Source organism: Sus scrofa, chromosome 4, assembly GCF_054392235.1.
Source record: "Sus scrofa isolate SSC_HxYL_T2T_F1_AM1 chromosome 4, Sscrofa_HxYL_maternal_Yorkshire_Landrace_v2.0, whole genome shotgun sequence".
Classification (NCBI taxonomy): domain Eukaryota; kingdom Metazoa; phylum Chordata; class Mammalia; order Artiodactyla; family Suidae; genus Sus; species Sus scrofa.
The window spans coordinates 126,333,267-126,353,148 of NC_139386.1; the positions used below are offsets into that span (position 1 = coordinate 126,333,267).

General features: G+C 37.7%; 1 protein-coding gene and 1 long non-coding RNA gene across 14 annotated transcripts in view; both read right to left on the reverse strand.

The window, feature by feature from the left end:
• Positions 1 to 19,512, reverse strand: part of PTBP2 (polypyrimidine tract binding protein 2) — an 80,367-nt gene extending 60,855 nt beyond the window's left edge. For all 13 annotated transcript variants that reach the window (XR_014844692.1, XR_014844691.1, XR_014844690.1 and 10 more), the window contains exons 1-2: positions 19,431 to 19,512; positions 17,754 to 17,784 (exon numbers count right to left, since the gene is read on the reverse strand). Coding sequence is in view for 5 of the 13 variants with exons in the window: in XM_021090157.2 (XP_020945816.1) it covers positions 17,754 to 17,784; positions 19,431 to 19,438 (39 nt within the window). In the remaining 8 variants the exon portion in view is untranslated. The remainder of the gene's footprint in view (positions 1 to 17,753; positions 17,785 to 19,430) is intronic.
• Positions 9,330 to 14,607, reverse strand: LOC146404241 (uncharacterized). Its single transcript, XR_014844705.1, has 2 exons — positions 12,597 to 14,607; positions 9,330 to 11,181 (listed from the first exon to the last, which is right to left on the reverse strand). It is a non-coding gene; the product is annotated as an uncharacterized LOC146404241 (long non-coding RNA).
• Positions 19,513 to 19,882: the final 370 nt, after the last annotated feature.

Genomic DNA, 19,882 nt, shown 5'->3' on the forward strand with positions numbered 1-19,882 from the left:
ACCACATACATAACCTCCTCCCTGATCAACATCTTCTACCAGACTGGTACACCTATTACCAAGGATGAATATCATTATCACCCAAAGTCCACTTTACCCAAGAGTTCATTCATGATATTGTACACTCAATGTGTTTGGATAAATATGTAATGATACACATCATTATAATAACATCATACAAAATATTTTCACTACCTTAAAAATTCTCTGGGGAGTTCCCGTCACGGCTCAGTGGTTAACAAATCCGACTAGGAACCATGAGGTTGAGGGTTCGGTCCCTGGCCTTGCTCAGTGGGTTGAGGATCTGGCGTTGCTGTGAGCCGTGCTGTAGGTTGCAGACGCGGCTCAGATCCTGTGTTGCTGTGGCTCTGGCAAGCGCTGGCGGCTATAGCTCCGATTGGACCCCTAGCCTGGGAACCTCCACATGCCGCGGGAGCAGCCCTAGAAAAGGCAAAAAGACCAAAAAAATAATAATAATAATAAAAATTTAAAAATAATCTCTGTGCTCTGCCTATTCGTCCAACCCTGTTCCAGGCCCTGGCAACCACTGATCTTTTTGTTGTATCCATAATTTTGCCTTCTCAAGAACGTGGTTGGAAACACATAGGATATAACATTCTCAGATTGACTTCATTTAGTAATATGCATTTAAGGTACTCCCATGCCTCTGCAGGACTTGAAAACTCATTTTGTTTTACTGCTAATAAATACTCCACTACCTGGATGTACATACTTTATTAATCCATTCACCCACAGAAGGACATCCTGATTTCTTCCACGTTTTGGCAACTGTGAATGAAGCTGCCTATTAAGATCTATGTGCAGGTTTCCATGTGTACATAAAGTATTCCATTCCTCTGGGTAAATACCAAGGAGTTGCTGCTTCTTTAAGAGTATGTTCACTATTTAAGAACAGCCAAACTCTCTTTGAAAGTAGCTATGTAACTCCCACCAGGAATGTATGAGTTTCCAATGCTCCACATCCTCACCAGCATTTATGGTTGCCTGTGTTCCAGATTTTGGCTATTCTGATAGTGTAGCAGTATTCTAGTGTTGTTTTAGTTTGCATTTCCTTAACGGTATATGATGTGGAATGTCTTTTCATATGCTTATTTTCCATCTGCATATCTTCTCTGGTGAGGTGTCTCTTAAGGCCTTTGGTTCATTTCCTAATCGAGTTTTCTTACTGCTAATTTTTAAAAATTCTACATATATTTTGGCTAACAGCCCACCCTTTTATAACATGTATCTTCTGCAAATATTTTCTCCCAGCCTGTGGCTTGTCTTCTAATTTTCTTGATACCGACTTTCACAGAGCAAAAATTACTGATTTTAATGAAGTCCGGCTTAACAATTATTTCCTTCATGGATTATGTCTTTGGTGTTGCATCTAAAAAGATACCTTTTATACCTAAGTCATCTAGATTTTCTCTTATTTCGCACTTTACATCTAGTCTGTGATCCACCTTGAGTTAATTTTTGTGAAGGGTATGTCGTTTCATTCTTTTGCATGAGGACAGTCAGTTGTCCCAGTACCACTTGTCAGAGAGACTATCTTTGCTTTGTTCCGCTGTATTGCCTTTGAGCCTCTGTCAAAAATAAATGACTATATTTATGGAGGGCTCTATTCTGGGCTCTCTAATCTGTTTCGTAGATCAAATTGTCCATTCTTTCACCAAAATCAGACAGTCTTGATTACCGTAGCTTCATATTAAATCTTGAGCTTGAAAAATTAGTAACATCAGTCCTCCAACTTTGTTCTTTTCCTTCAGTACTGTGTTGGCTATTCCGGGGTCTTTTGCTTCTCCATATATATACTTTAGAATCCATTCATTCATACGCACATAAAAACTTGCTGGAATTTTTACTGGAATTTCATTTAATCTATAGATCAGATCAATTTGGGAAGAGCTGACATCTTGACCACATTGAGTCTCCCTATCCATGAACATGAATATCTACCCACATTTATTTTGGTTCTCTGGTTTTGTTCATCAGAGTTTTATAGTTTTCCTCATGTAGATCTTATATACACCTTTTTAGATTTACACTTAAGCACTTCAATTTTGGGGGTGCTAATGCAAATGGTATTTTGTTTTAACTTCAAATTGCACTTGTTCATCACTGATATACAGGAAAGCAATTAACTTCTGTATTTTAACCTCATACCCTGCAATCTTGCAATAATCACTTATCAGTTCCATGAAATTTTTTTGTCGATCCTTTTGAATGTTCTACATAGGTTATCATGTCATCTACAAGACATGATAACAAGAATGGTTTTATACTTTTCTTCTCCATCTGTAACCTTTCCTTTTCTTGCTTTACTGCATCAGCAAGGAATCCCAAGAGATTGTTGAAAAGAAGTGCTGAGATGCTAGATGTCTGTCTTGTACTTGATCTTAGTAGGAAAGTGCTGAGTTTCTGACCATCAATATGACGTCATTTAGTTTTGTTTTTTAGGGTCTTTCTGGTAGATGTTCTTTGTCAAGTTGAGCAAGTTCCTTTCCATCCTAATTTACTGAGACTTCTTTTTCCTCACCATACAATCACATAATTTTTCTTTTTTATTCCATTGATGTGATGGATTAACCAAGTTTTCTCTGTTTCTATGACAAGTATGCAATATAGCATTAAGAAAAAGGATTCTGCAGTTCAGCTTCCACCTACTGTGTAACTGGTAAATGAACTATTCTAAGCCTTAACTTCCTCATTTGCAAAACAGAGATAACATTTATATATCATAGTCTTCGTGAGCTCTGAAAGATTTCAAGACTGAGAGGTGCCCAATGAATTTCTCCTCTGGAGAGAGGGAACCATGACAGAAAGACATGGGACAAGGATGGGAATATCAAGTTCCTGAGGAAAATTAGATTCTCAAAGAGAAAGGAAGGTTCTTACTCACATGAGTATTTCTAGCCTTCTTCAACACAAAGGTGCTACCAAGGAGGTGGACTGAGTGCTACATATCTACTAGAAACTGTGAAGGCACAGACTCATTCAACCAATAAAAATACAAAACACATATTAACAACACACCAAAGAGGATCAATAAAACCAAAATCTGATTTTTTAAAAACAAGACAACAAAACAAACTCTGAGTAAGAACTATTAAGGAAAAAAGACAGCATAATTACACATTATCAGGCATGCAGACAAAAACAAAACCTCACGGAATAACTGAAGCAACCTGATGGAAAAAACCCTAGCCCAGTGAATAACCTCATGGAACAGTTTGATATCATTTTCTTATAGCTGTAGAACTTTTGCTTATGAAAAATAAACTTGTAGGCTGTTTAGGCTGTTTATGTTTTGCATTTTGTTACAGTTGCATAGTCTTTAAAGTATATATACTTATATATCTTAATAGGAAAAAAATGGTACCATATATTTTAATTATCTCTATAAGAACAAAAAAAAAACTGAATCCCCACCTAATATGATTAGTTAAAAATTTTTTTCTGATGAATTAGAGACAAACGTAATAAATAAAACTTTACAGTTTTTTATAAGAAAATGTCTTTACATCAGTATGTAAATCAAAAAAGTTACATACTATGTAGTGAATACCCCACTAAGTTCCATAAAGAAGAAACTGTATAGGTGGTATGTGGTCAAACACAAGATGTTTTAATGAAAATAACAGAGAAAAGAAAAATAGAACCCAAATCCAATTGCTGTAATTCATTCAGATAAAAATTTGAAATAAATCCTAAAAACTTGGGGAAAACATTATCTATGCTTCAAATACAGATTACTATAAAAATTTAGACAGAAAGATCAGTTACAAAAAATAGGCAAGAGATAAGGTCTCTTCTCGGTACATGAAGCAGAAATTATCTTAAACTGAAAAGTTGTTCAATCTTCCTCATAGTAAAAACAAGTTCAAATTAATACAGGATTTAGACACCATCTCACCTATCACACCAGCAAAACCCCAACCATTTGACAATATATTGTACTGGGCAGGATACAGGGAACTAAGGCACTTATATGCTTTCTATACCACAGTACAAAGAAATGAGATTTTCCATACACAATCATGGAGTGATAGCCAATGTATATTTATCATTAAATAAAGAAGGAAAAGATATAAAACCCTGTGTATTCTGTGCTCCCTTTTCACTAAAGTGATCGGAGGGGGCATGCAGAAAGACATCCACATTTTCATCTATTAAATAAAAGAGTCAAAATAAACCAAACATTAATAAAAACATATCTATAAGAAGATATATTTTTCTATATACCTATAGAAAAAGCAAAGTAGAATATACAGGAGTAGAAGACCAGACTTCTATGCATGTAGCTTGTTTTTCAGTTTTCACTTTGGAAAATTTAGTCAAAGTGAAAAAACATAAACTCTCTTAAAACCACAATGTAACAAACTTAACTACCAATTTGGTGGTAGAACCACACACAAAATTCTGGCAATAGACTTTAAAATTCTGTAACTATACTATACATTCTTTGCGAAATGCATTTTAAGGACAAAAATAACTGTGAACAAATCCTAAAACTATATTACAATGTTAATGTCTCTTAAAAAAAAAAAAAAAACTAGTATACATGCAATAAATGTAAACATTAGCAAGCAAGAGTTTTCAATGTACAAAAGATACAAACAAGAAACTGGAATAGGAAAAATCATAAAATTAAATATGAATTGGAAATGCGCTCAAATACACTTACCTGAAAAAAATCTGGTTAGTTTTGTCAATTGAAAAGGCCTGAAACTACAACAACCTAAAGCAATTGGGACCTGTGCACCTACATCATTGTGGTCTCCAAGGACCAGGTCCTACCAAAGGACCCATGGCTTTTTAAAGAAATGGCTAATTAAAGTCTCTGAGGAACAAATGATACTAGGTATCAAAACTACTGGTATTATGTGCTGCTGCTGGCCCAAGATGACAAATGTAAACATTTTTTAAGGACTGATATTGCAATAAGTCTGGAAAATAAATGTAAAAATCCTTGCCTTCATGGCGAGAAAGACATGAACAACAACAAAGAACGCACAGTAGTTACAGTGGAGTGGCTTTTTAAAGTAAAAATTTTTGAAGTGAAAAATCTATCCTGCTTTTCTTTTAATAAAGGTGTTTTGGTATGACCAAATATTTGATGAAAAATGTTCTGCTAAATTAGAAGAATAACATGCAGGGGTGATAAGACTACCACCGTTTTTGTAAGACCCACTGAGATTATGCAGTTACCAACTACTAAATAAAACCCACTAGGGGAAAGGATGATATGGCACTCTCTACTCCATACATCCAGCTGAGGAGGCCTTAACCTACACCACAAAGAAGTAACTAGACATACTCCTTCCAGAGTGATACATTAGAAATTACAGAGTACATTTAACATTCTTGCTAAAAAGTTAACAACAAAATTTAACATTCTTGCTAAAAATTTAACATTTAACATTCTTGCTAAAAATCAAACCTGAATCTGATCAAGCCTCATCTAACTACAAGTACCCAGGAAATACAGGATATGAGAAACACACAAATGACAACATGGAGGTATAATCGGCAAAAGTAAGACTTTCTGAAAACTGTACAGAACAGTAGACCCAGATTCTCAACAAAGAAAATCAAGAAAAGGGGAGGGGGAAGAAAACTGACTTATACCTTAATCATTTCAACATGCTGACTTTCCCTGGTTCCCGATGCAAAAGGAAAATATAAAAGACTTTTTTGAAGTTACTGGGAAATTCTGACTACTGTTGGAGTTAGATGATATTAAGAAATTATTTTAGTAATGGGATGGGGTGACGTTGGACAAAATAAGTGAAGGGGATTAACTGACAAACTTCCACTATGAAATAAATAAGTTACTGCGATGTAATGTACACCACAGGGAATGCAGTCAACAGTATTGTAATACCTCTGTATGGTGACAGATGGTTTAATAGACTTACCACTATCAATTTGTAATGTATGTAAATGTTGACTCATGATGTTGTACAACACCTGGAACTAACATAATATTTTATGTCAACTTTACATCAATTAAAAAATAAAAAGTTATTTTAAATTTTATTAGGTACAATGATATAAATATCATCTTTACAGAATATATCTATTAGATACAAACACTGAAGTATTTAGGAGTGATATAAACACAACCTCTGAGATTTGCTTTAATATTCTCCCAGTGGAAGGCAAAAGTACATTATTATACCATTCATCCTACTTTTTTACATCTTAAACCTTCGTAAAGCTTAAAAAAGTGAAAAAGATAAAAGACAGTGATGAAAGAAACTCAAAGCACAAATAAATGGAAAGATATTGCATGCTCCTGGACTGGAAGAATATTATCCATACTACCCCAAGCTATCTAAAGATTTAATGTAATCCTTATCAAAATTCCAATGGCATTTTTCACAAAACAGAAAAGACAATCCCAAAATTTATATGGAACCACCAAGGACCCCTAAGAACCAAAACAATTGAGAAAGAACAACAAAACAGTGGTCGTCCACGGTGGCCCACCAGATTAATCATCCAGCATGGTCACTCCTGTGACCCAAGTTCGCTCCCTGGCCGGGAGGAACTTTTCCATGTAGCGGGTATGGGGGGGGGGGGGGGAATTCTCATCACAAGAGAAAAAAATTAACTATATGTGGTGACAGATGTTAACTAAACTTATCTAGTATCATTTCACAATATATACATGTATCAAATCATGTTCTGCACCCGAAATAATACAATTTTTTTTTGGTCAACTGTAGCTTAATCTTAAAAAAAAAAGTTAAAAAGTCTAAAATTCAAAGCTTACTGCCAAAGGTATCAACTAATCTTTCTTAATCTTGAATGCATTTTTAAACATGAAAATAAATGTGTTCAGGATATAAAGTCAACAGAAAAATGTAACAAAATCAATCTAGTGAAAGCAGAAGATAAAAACAGAAATTAGAGAATTATGAAACAAAAAAAAAAATTAACAAAAGCTGGTACTTTGAAAAGACCAGTAAAATAAGGTCTTTGACAAGAAAAACAAAGAAAATGGGTAAAATACACATATGAAATATTAATGAAAACTTTTAAAAGGGAGAATTAAAAAATGCTATAAAATTCTCAGAAATCTCAAACTCAATAAAACAGGTAATGGTGTAGGAAAGTACTGAATAACTGAATAAATCAATGATCTTAGAAGAAACTGAACTATATGTCAAAAAAGCATCTCTTGTTCCTCATGCCTTACACCTAAGCTGTTTAAAATCTTTGTAATATGTAGGGAAAATGATGGGATGGGAGGTACATACAATGCTGATTAGCTTTGGAAAATTACCGGATTTACTTTCCTTTTTGCCTAAAGCGCTGTTTCTGCATCAAGCATGCTTTTTATATAATTAAAAAAAAAAATCATAGGGAAATAAGGGGAAAATTCTTCAAAGAAATATATCATTGTTCTCTCAAGCACTACCATCTTATTTTTTGATAATGCAAATATGGTACTCCCCAATTAACTTATAAATTTAATACAATTATAATCAAAACCTGAAAACTCTTTAGAACTTATTTAATTGATCTTAAAAGAAAATGCCGAGACAATTTTAAAGGAAAGTTGGAAAATTTACTCTCCAAGATTTCAAGACTTACTGTGATGTTGCATTAAGTTAAGACATTGTGGTAGTGGGACAGGAAAAGACAATGAAACATAACAGATAGCTCAGGGAAAGTTTCATACTAAATGGAAACCTGACAGCAAACACTGCAGATTTGTGGGAAAAACATGAACTACTGAACTATTCAAATTTGTTAACCATAAAGGAAAAATCATTAAACCTTTACAACACAGTACACAAAAATTAAATTCCAAGTAGACTGATGCCTAAATATGAAAATAAAAATTAAAAAAATTTCAAAATAAAGTCCAAAGGACTATATGTAAAACCTCAAGTTTAAGAACAAGTTCTTAAAACTAAAATCTAAGAATTCCCATTGTGGCTCAGCAGGTTAAGGACCCAGTGTCTATGTGAGGATGCAGGTTAGACATCTGGCATCACTCAGTGGGTTAAGGATGCAGCATTGCTGCAAGGTGTAGCAAAGGTTGCAGATGCAGCTTGGATCCAGTCTTGCCACTAAATGACAGCACTCTTTTAAAAACTGGTGATTCAAGGACACTAAGAATAGAACACATGCTTCTTGAGGGCGGAGACCTTATTTGTTTTACTGTTCTTCCGACATCAATAGTGCATGTTAAATAGCACATACTCAGGAATAATTTAATGACTCCGGAAGGGTGTCTGGCTTCAATGTGCTGATAATCTTATGGGTCACTTATCAATAAAAAAGAGATAATATCAGTTTTATTGCAATCATTCTTTTTGCTAGAGATCCAGAAGAGCTGTATGTTTTATGCTTCATCTAGTTTTAAGAAATAAATACAAGGTTTAAGCAAATGCCCTATGACTACAGTGGGGGAGATTCGTTTTGGTTGGCAGGATCAGAGAGTAGATTTCATGAAATTAGTGCATCGTGACCTGTGCGTTGTAAATGTTTGGGAGTGGAACTGAGCAGTATATGTTGAGGGGATGACATGGCCAAAGTTATATCAGTAAGTTGGCACAAATTCACAGCCGTTGAACTGTCAGCAGAATAATTTGGATTTATGGCAAAGGGTTTGGGAGTGAGAGAGAAGATGGAATGGCAGATACGGTGGAGAAAAACCTCAGGTATAGGTTTTCAATTTGATAGATTAATATGCCTTTCAAATTCCTTTCAGTCTACAAAATCTCCTTTTATTACTATAAGGTTCTTGATAACTACATTTTATTTTTGAAGAAAACTGGTTATTGTTCTTAGAGAGTTGCCCACGCAGTTTGCAACTCCTGATTGTATTCTGATATTATAATTAATGTTGTTCATATACGTCAATTGATAGTTGGATCTAGAGATAACAGATTCTTTTTGTTTTCAGAAATACAAGCAGTGATAAGTTTTTCTATTGGAAGACGTGATATCTGCTTTTTTTGCATATATTTATGGTGTTTCTGTCAAGAACCTTACTTGTTCTAACTTTGTCTTCACCTTGTGTTCAGTACAGCTTGCTCAACAAACACGTTCATCAGTATTCTTAAGGATATCTACAAAGAAGTATGTTGTTAAAGTCCAATTAAGGGAGTTCCTGTTGTGGCTCAGAGGGATAAGAATCCAATTAGTATCCGTAAGGATGCGGGTTCCATCCCTGGCCTTGCTCAGTGGATTAAGGTCCTGGTGTAGCCATGAGCTGTGGCGTACAGGTTGCAGACCCGGCACAGCTTGGATCTGATTGTGGCTGTGCGTAGGCAGCAGCTGCAGCTCCAATTCAACCCCTAGCCAGGGAAACTTCTATATGCTGCAGGTGCAGCTATAAAGAGCAAAAAAAAAATGAAAGTATGATTAAGATTTATGTAACAGAAATAAAGTATTAAGATTTAACATAAATTGGAATTATTGATGGTGGACAAGAAATGTTCTTTTCAGTGGCGGTCTTGTCAATTTAAAAGCATGTGATTCAGACTTAACAGATTAGGACTGATCTCTAATGTTGGACAAGATAACCTCTGCGTTTCAGTTTTACAGTTTTAAGCGGTTTTAACAGGATCTACCTCAAAAATTGTCTTGAAGATTAGATAATGTATAAAAAATTTAGCACAGAATGGTACAGAAGTGCTCAGATGATGATGATGATACCTGTCGTAGTTCTTTAAACTGTAAATCTCATTTAGAAGGAGCACTTTAATAGAAGTCAACTTCATAGTTTTTATTTCTTACTGATTTCTAGGAGTTTTTATATATTGTGGATTCTAAAGCTTTGTTAGTTGTGCATGCTACAGATAACTCCTTCCTGTCTATGGCATTAGAGACACTATAAAGGTCTCTAATTTAAAATCTTAATATGAATACCCAAACAAGTATTATGTAACATTTAAAGAAAGCTCAAAATCTAAAAACCCAAACAACAGTTTTTGGTAACACACCTGTTATGAATCAGTTATGTTCAACTACCACAAAAAAAAAAAAATCTTTAGCATTATTTCACTGCAATTATCCAAGAATGCCAATGATGATGAATAAATAGCCACATCACAACTTAAACTGTGCATTCTGCAATTAACCAGTATTTTCAAAATACTAGTGAAATTTAACTTAAAAAAAAAAAAACCTAACTACTTGGGCCTATTATTTTGCAAGAATTTCACAATGGCAAAATGGTTAAGAGTACATACATGAAACCTCTGAAATTAGTAACAAATTACAAAGAGTATAAAAAAACCATTTTAAAGAAATGCAACAATCTTCATATTAAAAATTCTCAAATGTCCTTTCTTGTTTGATAGTCTTAGTGACCTAACCAAATAGAAAGGACTCTAAAATCAATGAGAACCGAGTAACTACAGCATATTTATGAGGCTAATGAAAAATGAAATTTCAATTACCCCAAAGCTATAAAAATTGAATATTTTATATACAGTATATAAATCAGTTAATACTAATAGAAGACTTAGTTCATGGGAAATATTTCATGCACAGTCACATTTAATCTTTAAAATTACTATACTCTCAATGAAACTAAAGATAAGCATTCAAGTATCAAATAGACCCCAAAAAAATGAAATTATACTACTTAATAGTTCAAATACATCTAATGCCCAAAACTCTATGGAGTAAAAAGTAATAAAATATAAGAAAAGTACCTATGATGCATATGCATCAATTTTCTTTTTACACAGTTGTAACAAGATAAAGAAATCATTAAAACAGACCTCATATACAGAGGCAGTTCACAGAAACAGAAATAGTCAAAATTTTTAAATTCTCACTCATTTCAAAATATGAATTACAAAACTTTTTTACCCTAAAATTAGCAAATATTCTAAGTATTTATAAAACCCAGAATTGGTTAAGGGAAGGAAAAATAAGCACTCCCATACACAGTTGTAGAAAACAAATTAGTAAGAATCCTTTCGGCATTGTAGGTTTCACAAATTTTTTTTTTAACTTTATTTATTTATTTATTTGTCTTTTTGCTATTTCTTTGGGCCACTCCAGCGGCATATGGAGGTTCCCAGGCTAGGGGTCAAATCGGAGCTGTAGCCACTGGCCTACGCCAGGGCCACAGCAAAGCGGGATCCGAGCCGCGTCTGCAACCTACACCACAGCTCACGGCAACGCCGGATCCTTAACCCACTGAGCAAGGCCAGGGATCGAACCCGCAACCTCATGGTTCCTAGTCGGATTCGTTAACCACTGCGCCACAACAGGAACTCCAAATTTTTTAACTGTAAACTTCATTTGGTACAGCATTTTTATTTCTATTTTTAATATGTCTTTTTAACTGCAAAGGGAATTAGACTAAAATGTTCATCAATGTGAAACCAAAGTGTTGTGTGTCAAGCAACTACACTGTGGTGCATCCACATACAAAGACTGAGGTATATCTCTAACTGCAGAGACCAGAATATGTAATTTAAAAAAAAAAAAAAAAGAACTTCTTTGGGGCAAGAAGTGGGGGAGGAGAAGAGAGAGGGAGGAAGGAAAGAAAACACAGAGAACAATGATTTTCAAGACCACTGGACATCAGACAATGGTGGACAATGATTCCTGAGAGTCAACAAGCGAGGTGATGGTCCCAGCTTACTCACTTAAGAAAAAGTCCAGGTCATGGCACAACTCAGACAGGGAAATCGGGTCAACTTTTGAAAACTCCCTGAGAACTAAAAAAGAGCCAAAGAATCCAAGGATACCAAAGCAACTAGACCTGGTACGGCAGGGTTCCAGAGTGCTGTACAGAGAGAACTCTGGAAATCTTCGGAGACTCCTCCCTGAGTATTCAATGTATGTGCATAACTATGTTAAGGGGAATGTAGAAGATACTTTTCTTGTTGTTTAAATCTTTTAAAAAGATAACTGGCTTTTAAACACAAAGAAAGCAGTGTAGAATTTATAACATGTGGGAGTAAAATGTCATAACAACAGTACTTGGACTAGGAAGGGAGAAGTACTCTAATATTCACAAAGCGTATGTAAAGTGGCATAAATACTACTGGAGGGAAGACTGCGGTAAATCAGAGATGTAGGCTTATAACAGCTACCAACGTAAGAAAATATATATGTAGGCCAATCAGCTAACCAGATAAAATGGATTTTTAAAACATACTCAATCCAAAAGAAAGCAGAAAAAAAAGGAAGAAAGAAAATAAGGGACAAACAGAAAAAAAACAACAAAGTGGTACTTCTAAAACTAACCACGTCGGAGTTCCCGACGGAGCAGCCCAAGAAATGGCAAAAAGACAAAAAATAAATAAATAAATAAAATAAAACTAACCATGTTAATATATATTAACACTGAATGTGCAGGGTCTTAATCAAAAGAGTGTATAAAACAGGATTTAAAAATCAAGTCTATTTTATGCCATCTACAAGACACTTTTTTTTTTTTTGTCTTTTTAGGGCCACAGCCGCAGCATATGAAGGGAGATTCCCAGGCTAGGTAAGGGTTGAATCAGAGCTGCAGACGCTGGCCACAGCCCCAGTCACACCAGATCCGCATCGTGCCTATGACCTACACCACAGCTCACAGCAACGCTGGATCCTTAACCCACTGAGCAAGGCCAGAGATCAAACCTGCATCCTCATGGATACTGGTCAGATTCATTCCCGCTGAACCACAATGGGAACTCCAAGAAATACACTTTAAATTTAAGGATACAAATAGATTTAAAATAACTGAAAAAGATATAAAAACGGTCACTGCATAATAATAAAGAGATCAACAAATAAAGAGGACATAATAATTCTAAACATTTATGGACTAATGTTACAAAAAACATAAAAACTGGTAGATCTGCAAGGAAAAACAGACAAATGCACAAAAATATAGGAGATTTCAATACTGTTTTCTCAACAAGTGACAGAACAACCATAGACATAAAATCAGGAAAGACAGATCTTGTGAGCAACAATATCAACAAACATAACCGGAACGTATAGAGCACATCACCCAGTAACAGAATACACATCCCTATCAAAAGCACATAAAACTGACAGGATATATGATGTCTGAACCATAAAACAGTAAAACAAAATCACAAAGACTCAAGTGTTTGAATATACGTCCTCTAGGCACAATGGAATTAAATCTGGAATAAATAATAGAAAAATATATGGAAAATTCCAAATAGCTGGAAATTACATAACATTTCTCAATAACCCACAGGTCAAAGAAATTTAAAAATATAAGAATAAATTATATTAATAATAAAAACATGAGGATTATTTTGAGCTGAATGAAAAGTACACAAGTCAAATTTTGAGGGATGCCATAAGAGCAACACTTATATGAAAACACATAGCATTAAACCTCTGAATTAGAAAAGGTATCATGTCAATGACATCAACTTAAATGCTACCTAAGCAGGAAGAGAGCAAACTAAATACAAAGCAGAAAACTAAAACAGCAGAAATCAATAAAATAGCTAACAGAAAAGAGAAAACTCAATGAAAGCAAAGGCTGCATTTTATATTTTTATTAATAAAATCGATAAAACTCTAGCCAGACTGACAATGAAAAAAAGAGAAAAGACACAAACTATCAATATCAGGAACGAGAAAGGCGCCATCACTACAGACTATACATATTAAAAATATAACAATATCATGAACAACCCTATGCAAATAAGTGTCAGCAACTTAGATGAAAGAGACTAAACCTATGGAAGACAAAATTACCAGAGCTCACTCAAGAAAAAATAGGTAATCTATCGGAACAATCCTGTATCCATGCAGTAAATTTAATGTGTAGTTTAAAACCTCCCCACAAAGAAAATAAACACCAGGTCCACACAACTTCACTGGTGAACTATACCAAACATTTAAGAAAAAAATATCACTTAGGATATGTATTCTAGAATTGAACAAAGAATGCCTGCTCTCATCATTTAAACTGCTCTACAGATTCAAGTTAATTTCAATTAAATCCAGCAGGCTATTGTGTAGAAACTGACTCATAAGAAAACATAAAGAACCCAAAAAGTCAAAACAAATTTGAAAAACAGCAAAGTTCTACTTGATTTCAAGACTTCATATAAAACTATAGTAAGACGGTATGTTTTTGGCAACTAAATAAACAAAAATGGGTCAATGGAAAAGAATACAGTATCACAGGTACATACTATTATTGATTTTTGACAAAGGTGCAAAGCCAATTCAATGGAGAAAGAATAGTCTTTTCAACAAATGGTGCTAGAACAAGTGGATGTCCACATCCAACTCCCAAAAAAGTTGATTCATACACTGGACCGTATTAAAAACATTAACTCAAAAAGACTTAAATGCAAAACTAAAAACTATGAAACTTCTTTTAGAAGACAAAGGAGAGGAGTTCCTCGGTGGTGCAGTGGGTTAAGGATCCAGCATTGTCACTTCAGTGACTCAAGGCAACTGCTGTGGCATGGGTTCGATATCTGGCCTATGAACTTTCACAGGATCTGGGAGCAGCCAAAACAAAACAAAAAAAAATTAAAAAAACAAAGGAAAAATCTTTGTGACCTTGGGTCAGACAAAGATGGTTTGTGACAAAGTGTAATCCAACACCTACCCCCTGCCAAAAAAAAACCACCTTGGTAAACTGAAGTTCGTCAGAATTAAAAACTACTGTTCCCCAAGATACTTTGAGAGAGTGCAAACATAAGTGGCAGAAAATATTTCAAACCATTTATCTGATAGAGGATGGGTACCCAGAATGTAGACTTCTCAAAACTCAAAAGAAAAAAATCAATTTAAAATGTGGGCAAGAGATTTAAACAGACACTGCACCAAAGATGACACAGAAAATTTAAAAGCCCATGAAAAGATGTCCAACGCCACAGATGTTACAAAAATGTAAATTAAAACCACAAAGAGATTACTATTTCACATCCACTTTAATGTCTATAATCAAGAACAGGCACTAGAAAAGATACAGATGAAATCTCATACCCTGCTGATAGGAATGTTAAAAGAGTATAACCAGTTTGGAAAATAGTTTGCAGTTTCTTAAAAAGTTAAACATATGCCAAACCATATGATCTAGCCATTCCAATCATAGGTATTTCCCCAAGAGAAATGAAAGCATATGTTCATAAAAAGACTTGCACAGGAATGTTCATACAAGCTTTATTTACAATAGCCCAAAACTGGAAACAACCCAAATATATATCAACAGTTGAGTGGCAAATAAATTGCCTTATAACCATACAAGGTAATATTACTAAGCAACAAAAAAGAAGGAACTATTGATGCACAACATGAGTGAAATCCCAAAATAATTATGCTAAGTAGAATAATCCAGACAAAAAGAGGGTACATATTGTACGACTAAGTTTAAAATTCTAAAAATTGCGCATTAATCTATAGTGACAGAAAGCAGATCAGTGGTTACCGGGTGAAAGGCATGTGGAAGGGATTATAAAAGGGCAAAGTGATACTTTGGGGAGCAATGGATATTGTCTTGATTTTATTAATGGTTTCATCGTTGTACACATGTTGAAATACTGTGTAACTTGAATATTTGCAGTTTATGTCAAATTATATCTCAATAAAGCTTTCTTTTTAAGGCAAGATGTAAGCCAATACACATGGCATGAATGCTTTTGTAAGTAAACAAGAATATTTATGTGTGGTAATTAATAAACTATTAATTTCAGGAAAAATGCAGTAAGATCTTTTTAACATAACTACCTATACCTAAGATATAGAAGTGGCAATCAGGGAGAAATACTTTTCACTTTGAATTTTTTTTTAAAACATGTACATGTATTACTTTTACCTTTTTTTTTTTTTTTAATCTTTTTAGGGTCGCACCTGGAGGTTCCCAGGCTAGGGGGTCTAATCTGAGCTGTAGCTGCCAGCCTACACCACAGCCACAGAAACACCAGGTCCAAGCCGTGTCTGCAACCTACACCACAGCTCACAGCAGTGCTGGATCCTTAACCCACTGAGCAAAGCCAGGGATTGAACCTGCAACCTCATAGGTCCTAGTCGGATTTGTTTCCACCGCTCCACGCTAGGAACTCCTACTTTTACCTTTTAAAAAAATTTCATGAAAGCTTAATTACTTGTATATAGGTCTGATGCCATAGCAAAAATTCTTAACCATTATCCTAGAAAATTAGATAAAACATAATTTTAGTTATTGAAAACTTTAAACAACAGACAAGATAAAGATTAGACATTGCTTTTATATCATTTCCTAATGTTTTCTCTTCATACTACTAACACAGAAAATCGGCACAGCCAATAAACCAAATCTGAACATCCTCTTCTGAGTCTTCTCATTTCTCTCTGGTCGTTCTGGGTCTTGTTGAGTTCCTTCTCTCCTCATCCAATAATAGCTGACAATTCAGACTTGTATCATTTATTCTTTTAAAAAGTTCACATCCAGGATAAGCTGTATAGCACAGGGAGCTATATCCAATCACTTTTGATGGAACATGATATAAGATAATAAGGGGAAAAGAATGTATATGTAGGATAACTGGGTCACTTTGCTGTACAGCGGAAATTGGCGGAACACTGAAATCAGCTGTAACAAAATAAACTTTAAAAAATAAAAAAACAAAAACTTCACTTTCAAGGGATATCTGTTTGGATGATAACTACAACATCTACATTTTGCACTCTCAACTTAAGAAAATCACTGCCAAATAAAAATAAATACATCTTCCCACAAAACTCATTATTTCTCCCCCAATCTATGTAACATGAACTTGGCAAATAAGCATGGACAAGTTTCCAATTTACTAGATACAGAGAATGGAAAACAAGCAAGAAAATACAAAATAACCCAGGTTCTCCAATATCACACTGTTATGGATGAAACTTTAGGAATTCCAAAAATTAGCCGCAATAGTCAGCATCACTGGACTAGGCACCATAGCCTCTCAGGACTACGCACACTTGAAGGGGGGGAAACATCATTGCTTCCAGCCAAGTATTTGAATACCAAGCTTGAAAGATGTTATGCCAGGCCAAGCTTAGAAAATTTAAAAGATTTAAGACAAGGACCATGCCATCACAGGGCAGAAAGGCTTACAAACAAAAATTAAAATACACCACAATGTCAAAACATGCAAGGATGCAAGAAAATGAAAGGCCTATGCATTAGAATTGAGGTTTAAAGAATGGGTAGTCTTCCCGGCCACAGAGAGTGAGGAGGTGCCACACCATCTCCACCAGAAAGCCTACCTTCCCTTAATAGACACACAGACCAGCTCTTTAATTTCTGACTCAAATTTGAAGCCAACTGCCTAAACAGGTTTCCTTTCTTTTTAAAGATCAGGGTAACTTAATTCTAATGAGGCTTATTATTGGCAAAAATCTCTCATTGTAAGACAAAAAAAGAGAGTGGAAAAAAATTGTGATTTAGCTCAAATCACTTATCTGTCCACTTAAAACCGTAATTTCCCCTCAAAAAAAAAAAAAAAACTGTATCGTTTTATATTCATAAGAAGCCATGTCTGAAAGTGTTTTTTTAATTCCTTGACCACCATTCATACCTGGTTTAGAATGTTACTCTCTCCAACTGCCTCTCGAAAAAGTATGAATGTCGTCTGTTTAGGCTAAAACTATTCACACGAGCCAACTTTAGAAAAAATACTCTGCACTTGAATTTTGAAAATTACAGTTTTTAAAAGTCAACAGAAAGCTTCTATCAATGATGATAATACATAAAGCAGATTGAGGAATCCAGTTTTCATTAGGTTTAAGCAATCTTTTCCTACCTTCACGCCAACTGCAACCTCAGTAACAATTCTGCAATGAAAAAAAAAAAAGAAACAAGTCTCAACCTCTTGTTATTCCTCAAAAGAAACTTTTTAGGGTGGGTCATCATTCATAAACCTTGCACTCACGATGCAGATGGAAAACAACAAAAAGATGGTCAGTGATGTGTTACCAACCTGGCTTTCCAGAAATGACTTTCAAACGTGAGAGGAAACTCATTACACTTTTGCTATTTGTCAACACTTTAAACAGCAAAAAGAGCAAACTCCCGAAGCCTCTAACCCCCTTTTTACCAAACTAGTTACACTTAGATTAGTACTTTAAAACTTAATTCAACTCTTCAGTAATTCTGATAGAATCAGGAAACATGAGTAATTCCAGAGCAAGTTTTACCATCCGTTTCCATGTTGAGCTGGGGCAATAGCGAATTTCTCTGGACTTAGGTTTCATCTGGAGAATGCTCTCTAGAGCATCTCGAGGGTGATTTAAATTTTGTTAGTCTGCTAACTTTTACAGGATCTTCAGTTACTCTCTTTAAAAAACACCCAACCCCAGGCGCTTAAAATAAACTCGTATTTTACTCCTGACCCTTCAAGCACTGCCAACGAGCCCAATAAATGGACTTGTTGCAACGAGTTGGCTACAGCTGTACTTTCGCCCTACAGGGGTGCCTCCTTCCTAACGAGTTTAATTATTAAGGGACTTTTCAGGTGTGGAGCGTTAAGCACCACGGAGAGCCTGGTCCGCATCACTGCCCAAAGCCCTGGCCTCACCTCGCTGGGCACTACCGCCGCTGTCAAAGACGCAGCACGGCTGGGGCTTGGTGGAGTTGCTTTTTGTGGGTCCACAAACTGGTCAAAGTAGCCGAGGAGATGGCCCTCGTGCTGCCTATCTGCTCTGGTTTCTGCCATGGCTGGTGGCCTCGGCCCATGTGACTGATGTCGACCACAAACGCTTCGTTTTGTGCAGATGACTGAATTCCGCGGCCCCTCTGCCAAGCCGCCCAGGCTCGCAGGCCCCACAAGAAAGGCCTTTTTGCAGCCTCCCGCCCCCACCAGCCGCCGCCAGTGAAAACAAAGGAGTGTGACATCTGCCCTCCCCTCCTCCCGCCGCCGCCGCCGCCGCCGCGCGCCTCCCCGCCCCCCTTCGCCCGCGGCTCCCACTTCGCCTTCCCCGAGCTCCCGCCACCCGCATCCCCCTCCGCCAGGGCGCGGCCCGGGCGGCCGCGGGGGCCGCGGGCCCGCTCTCCCCCCCCGGGGCCCTCCCCCAGGCCTGCCCCCCCCCCCCCGGGCCGCCACACGCGCTCCCCCCGGCGCCGCTCGCCCGGGGTTCGGGTCCCGGGTTACGGGCCGAAATGGCTCCGTGAGGGGGCAGGGCCGGGCCGGGCGGCCCGGGGCCCCCACCCCAGCGCCCGCCGCCCCGCCGCGGCCCGCTCCCTCCGCCGGGCCGTCGCCCCCGCCGCGGCCCCCACGCCCCCGAGCCCGCTTTCTGCCCGTTTTCCCGGCCCGAGCCGCCGGGGGAAGCCCGGGGAGGGGTGTGTGCGATGGGGCGGGGGTTGGGTAACGGCAGCCCAGCCCTGGGAGGGGCCGCCGGAGGGTTTCGGTCGGACCCCGGGCCGGGCCGAGGGCGGGCCCCGCTCCCCTCTCACACACCTCCTCGCCGGCCCCGTTACCTACCCGTCCATTGCCGAACCGGACAAAGCTTCGCTCACAAGAACCGAGCCACGCAGCCGGCGAGACACACAAGCGGAGAGAAAATGGCGGCCAGGGCCCGACGGAAATTGCCGAAGCTGGCGGAGCGCACGGGGCAGCGCGCGGCGGCGGCGGCGGCGGAAAGAGCCGAGCGCGCCGGCGCCCGGCGGCGCGCGGCGAGCGGCGGGGCGCGGGGACGAGGGGGAGTGGGCGCCGCCGCCGTCGCCGCCTACGCGCCGCCGCGCGCCTGGGGTCCCCCCGCCCTCCGCGCTCTGCGCCCGGGCCTGCTGCGGGAGAGCGCGGCGTGCGCGCTCTTTCTAGTAGCTTCTTCGCCGAGATCCCTGTGGCCCTCCTTGGCGCTGCGGGTGGGACGCCTCCGACCCCCCACGCCCGCTGCCCAGCACGTGGGAAGGGTGGTCTCCGGGCCGCAGGAATGC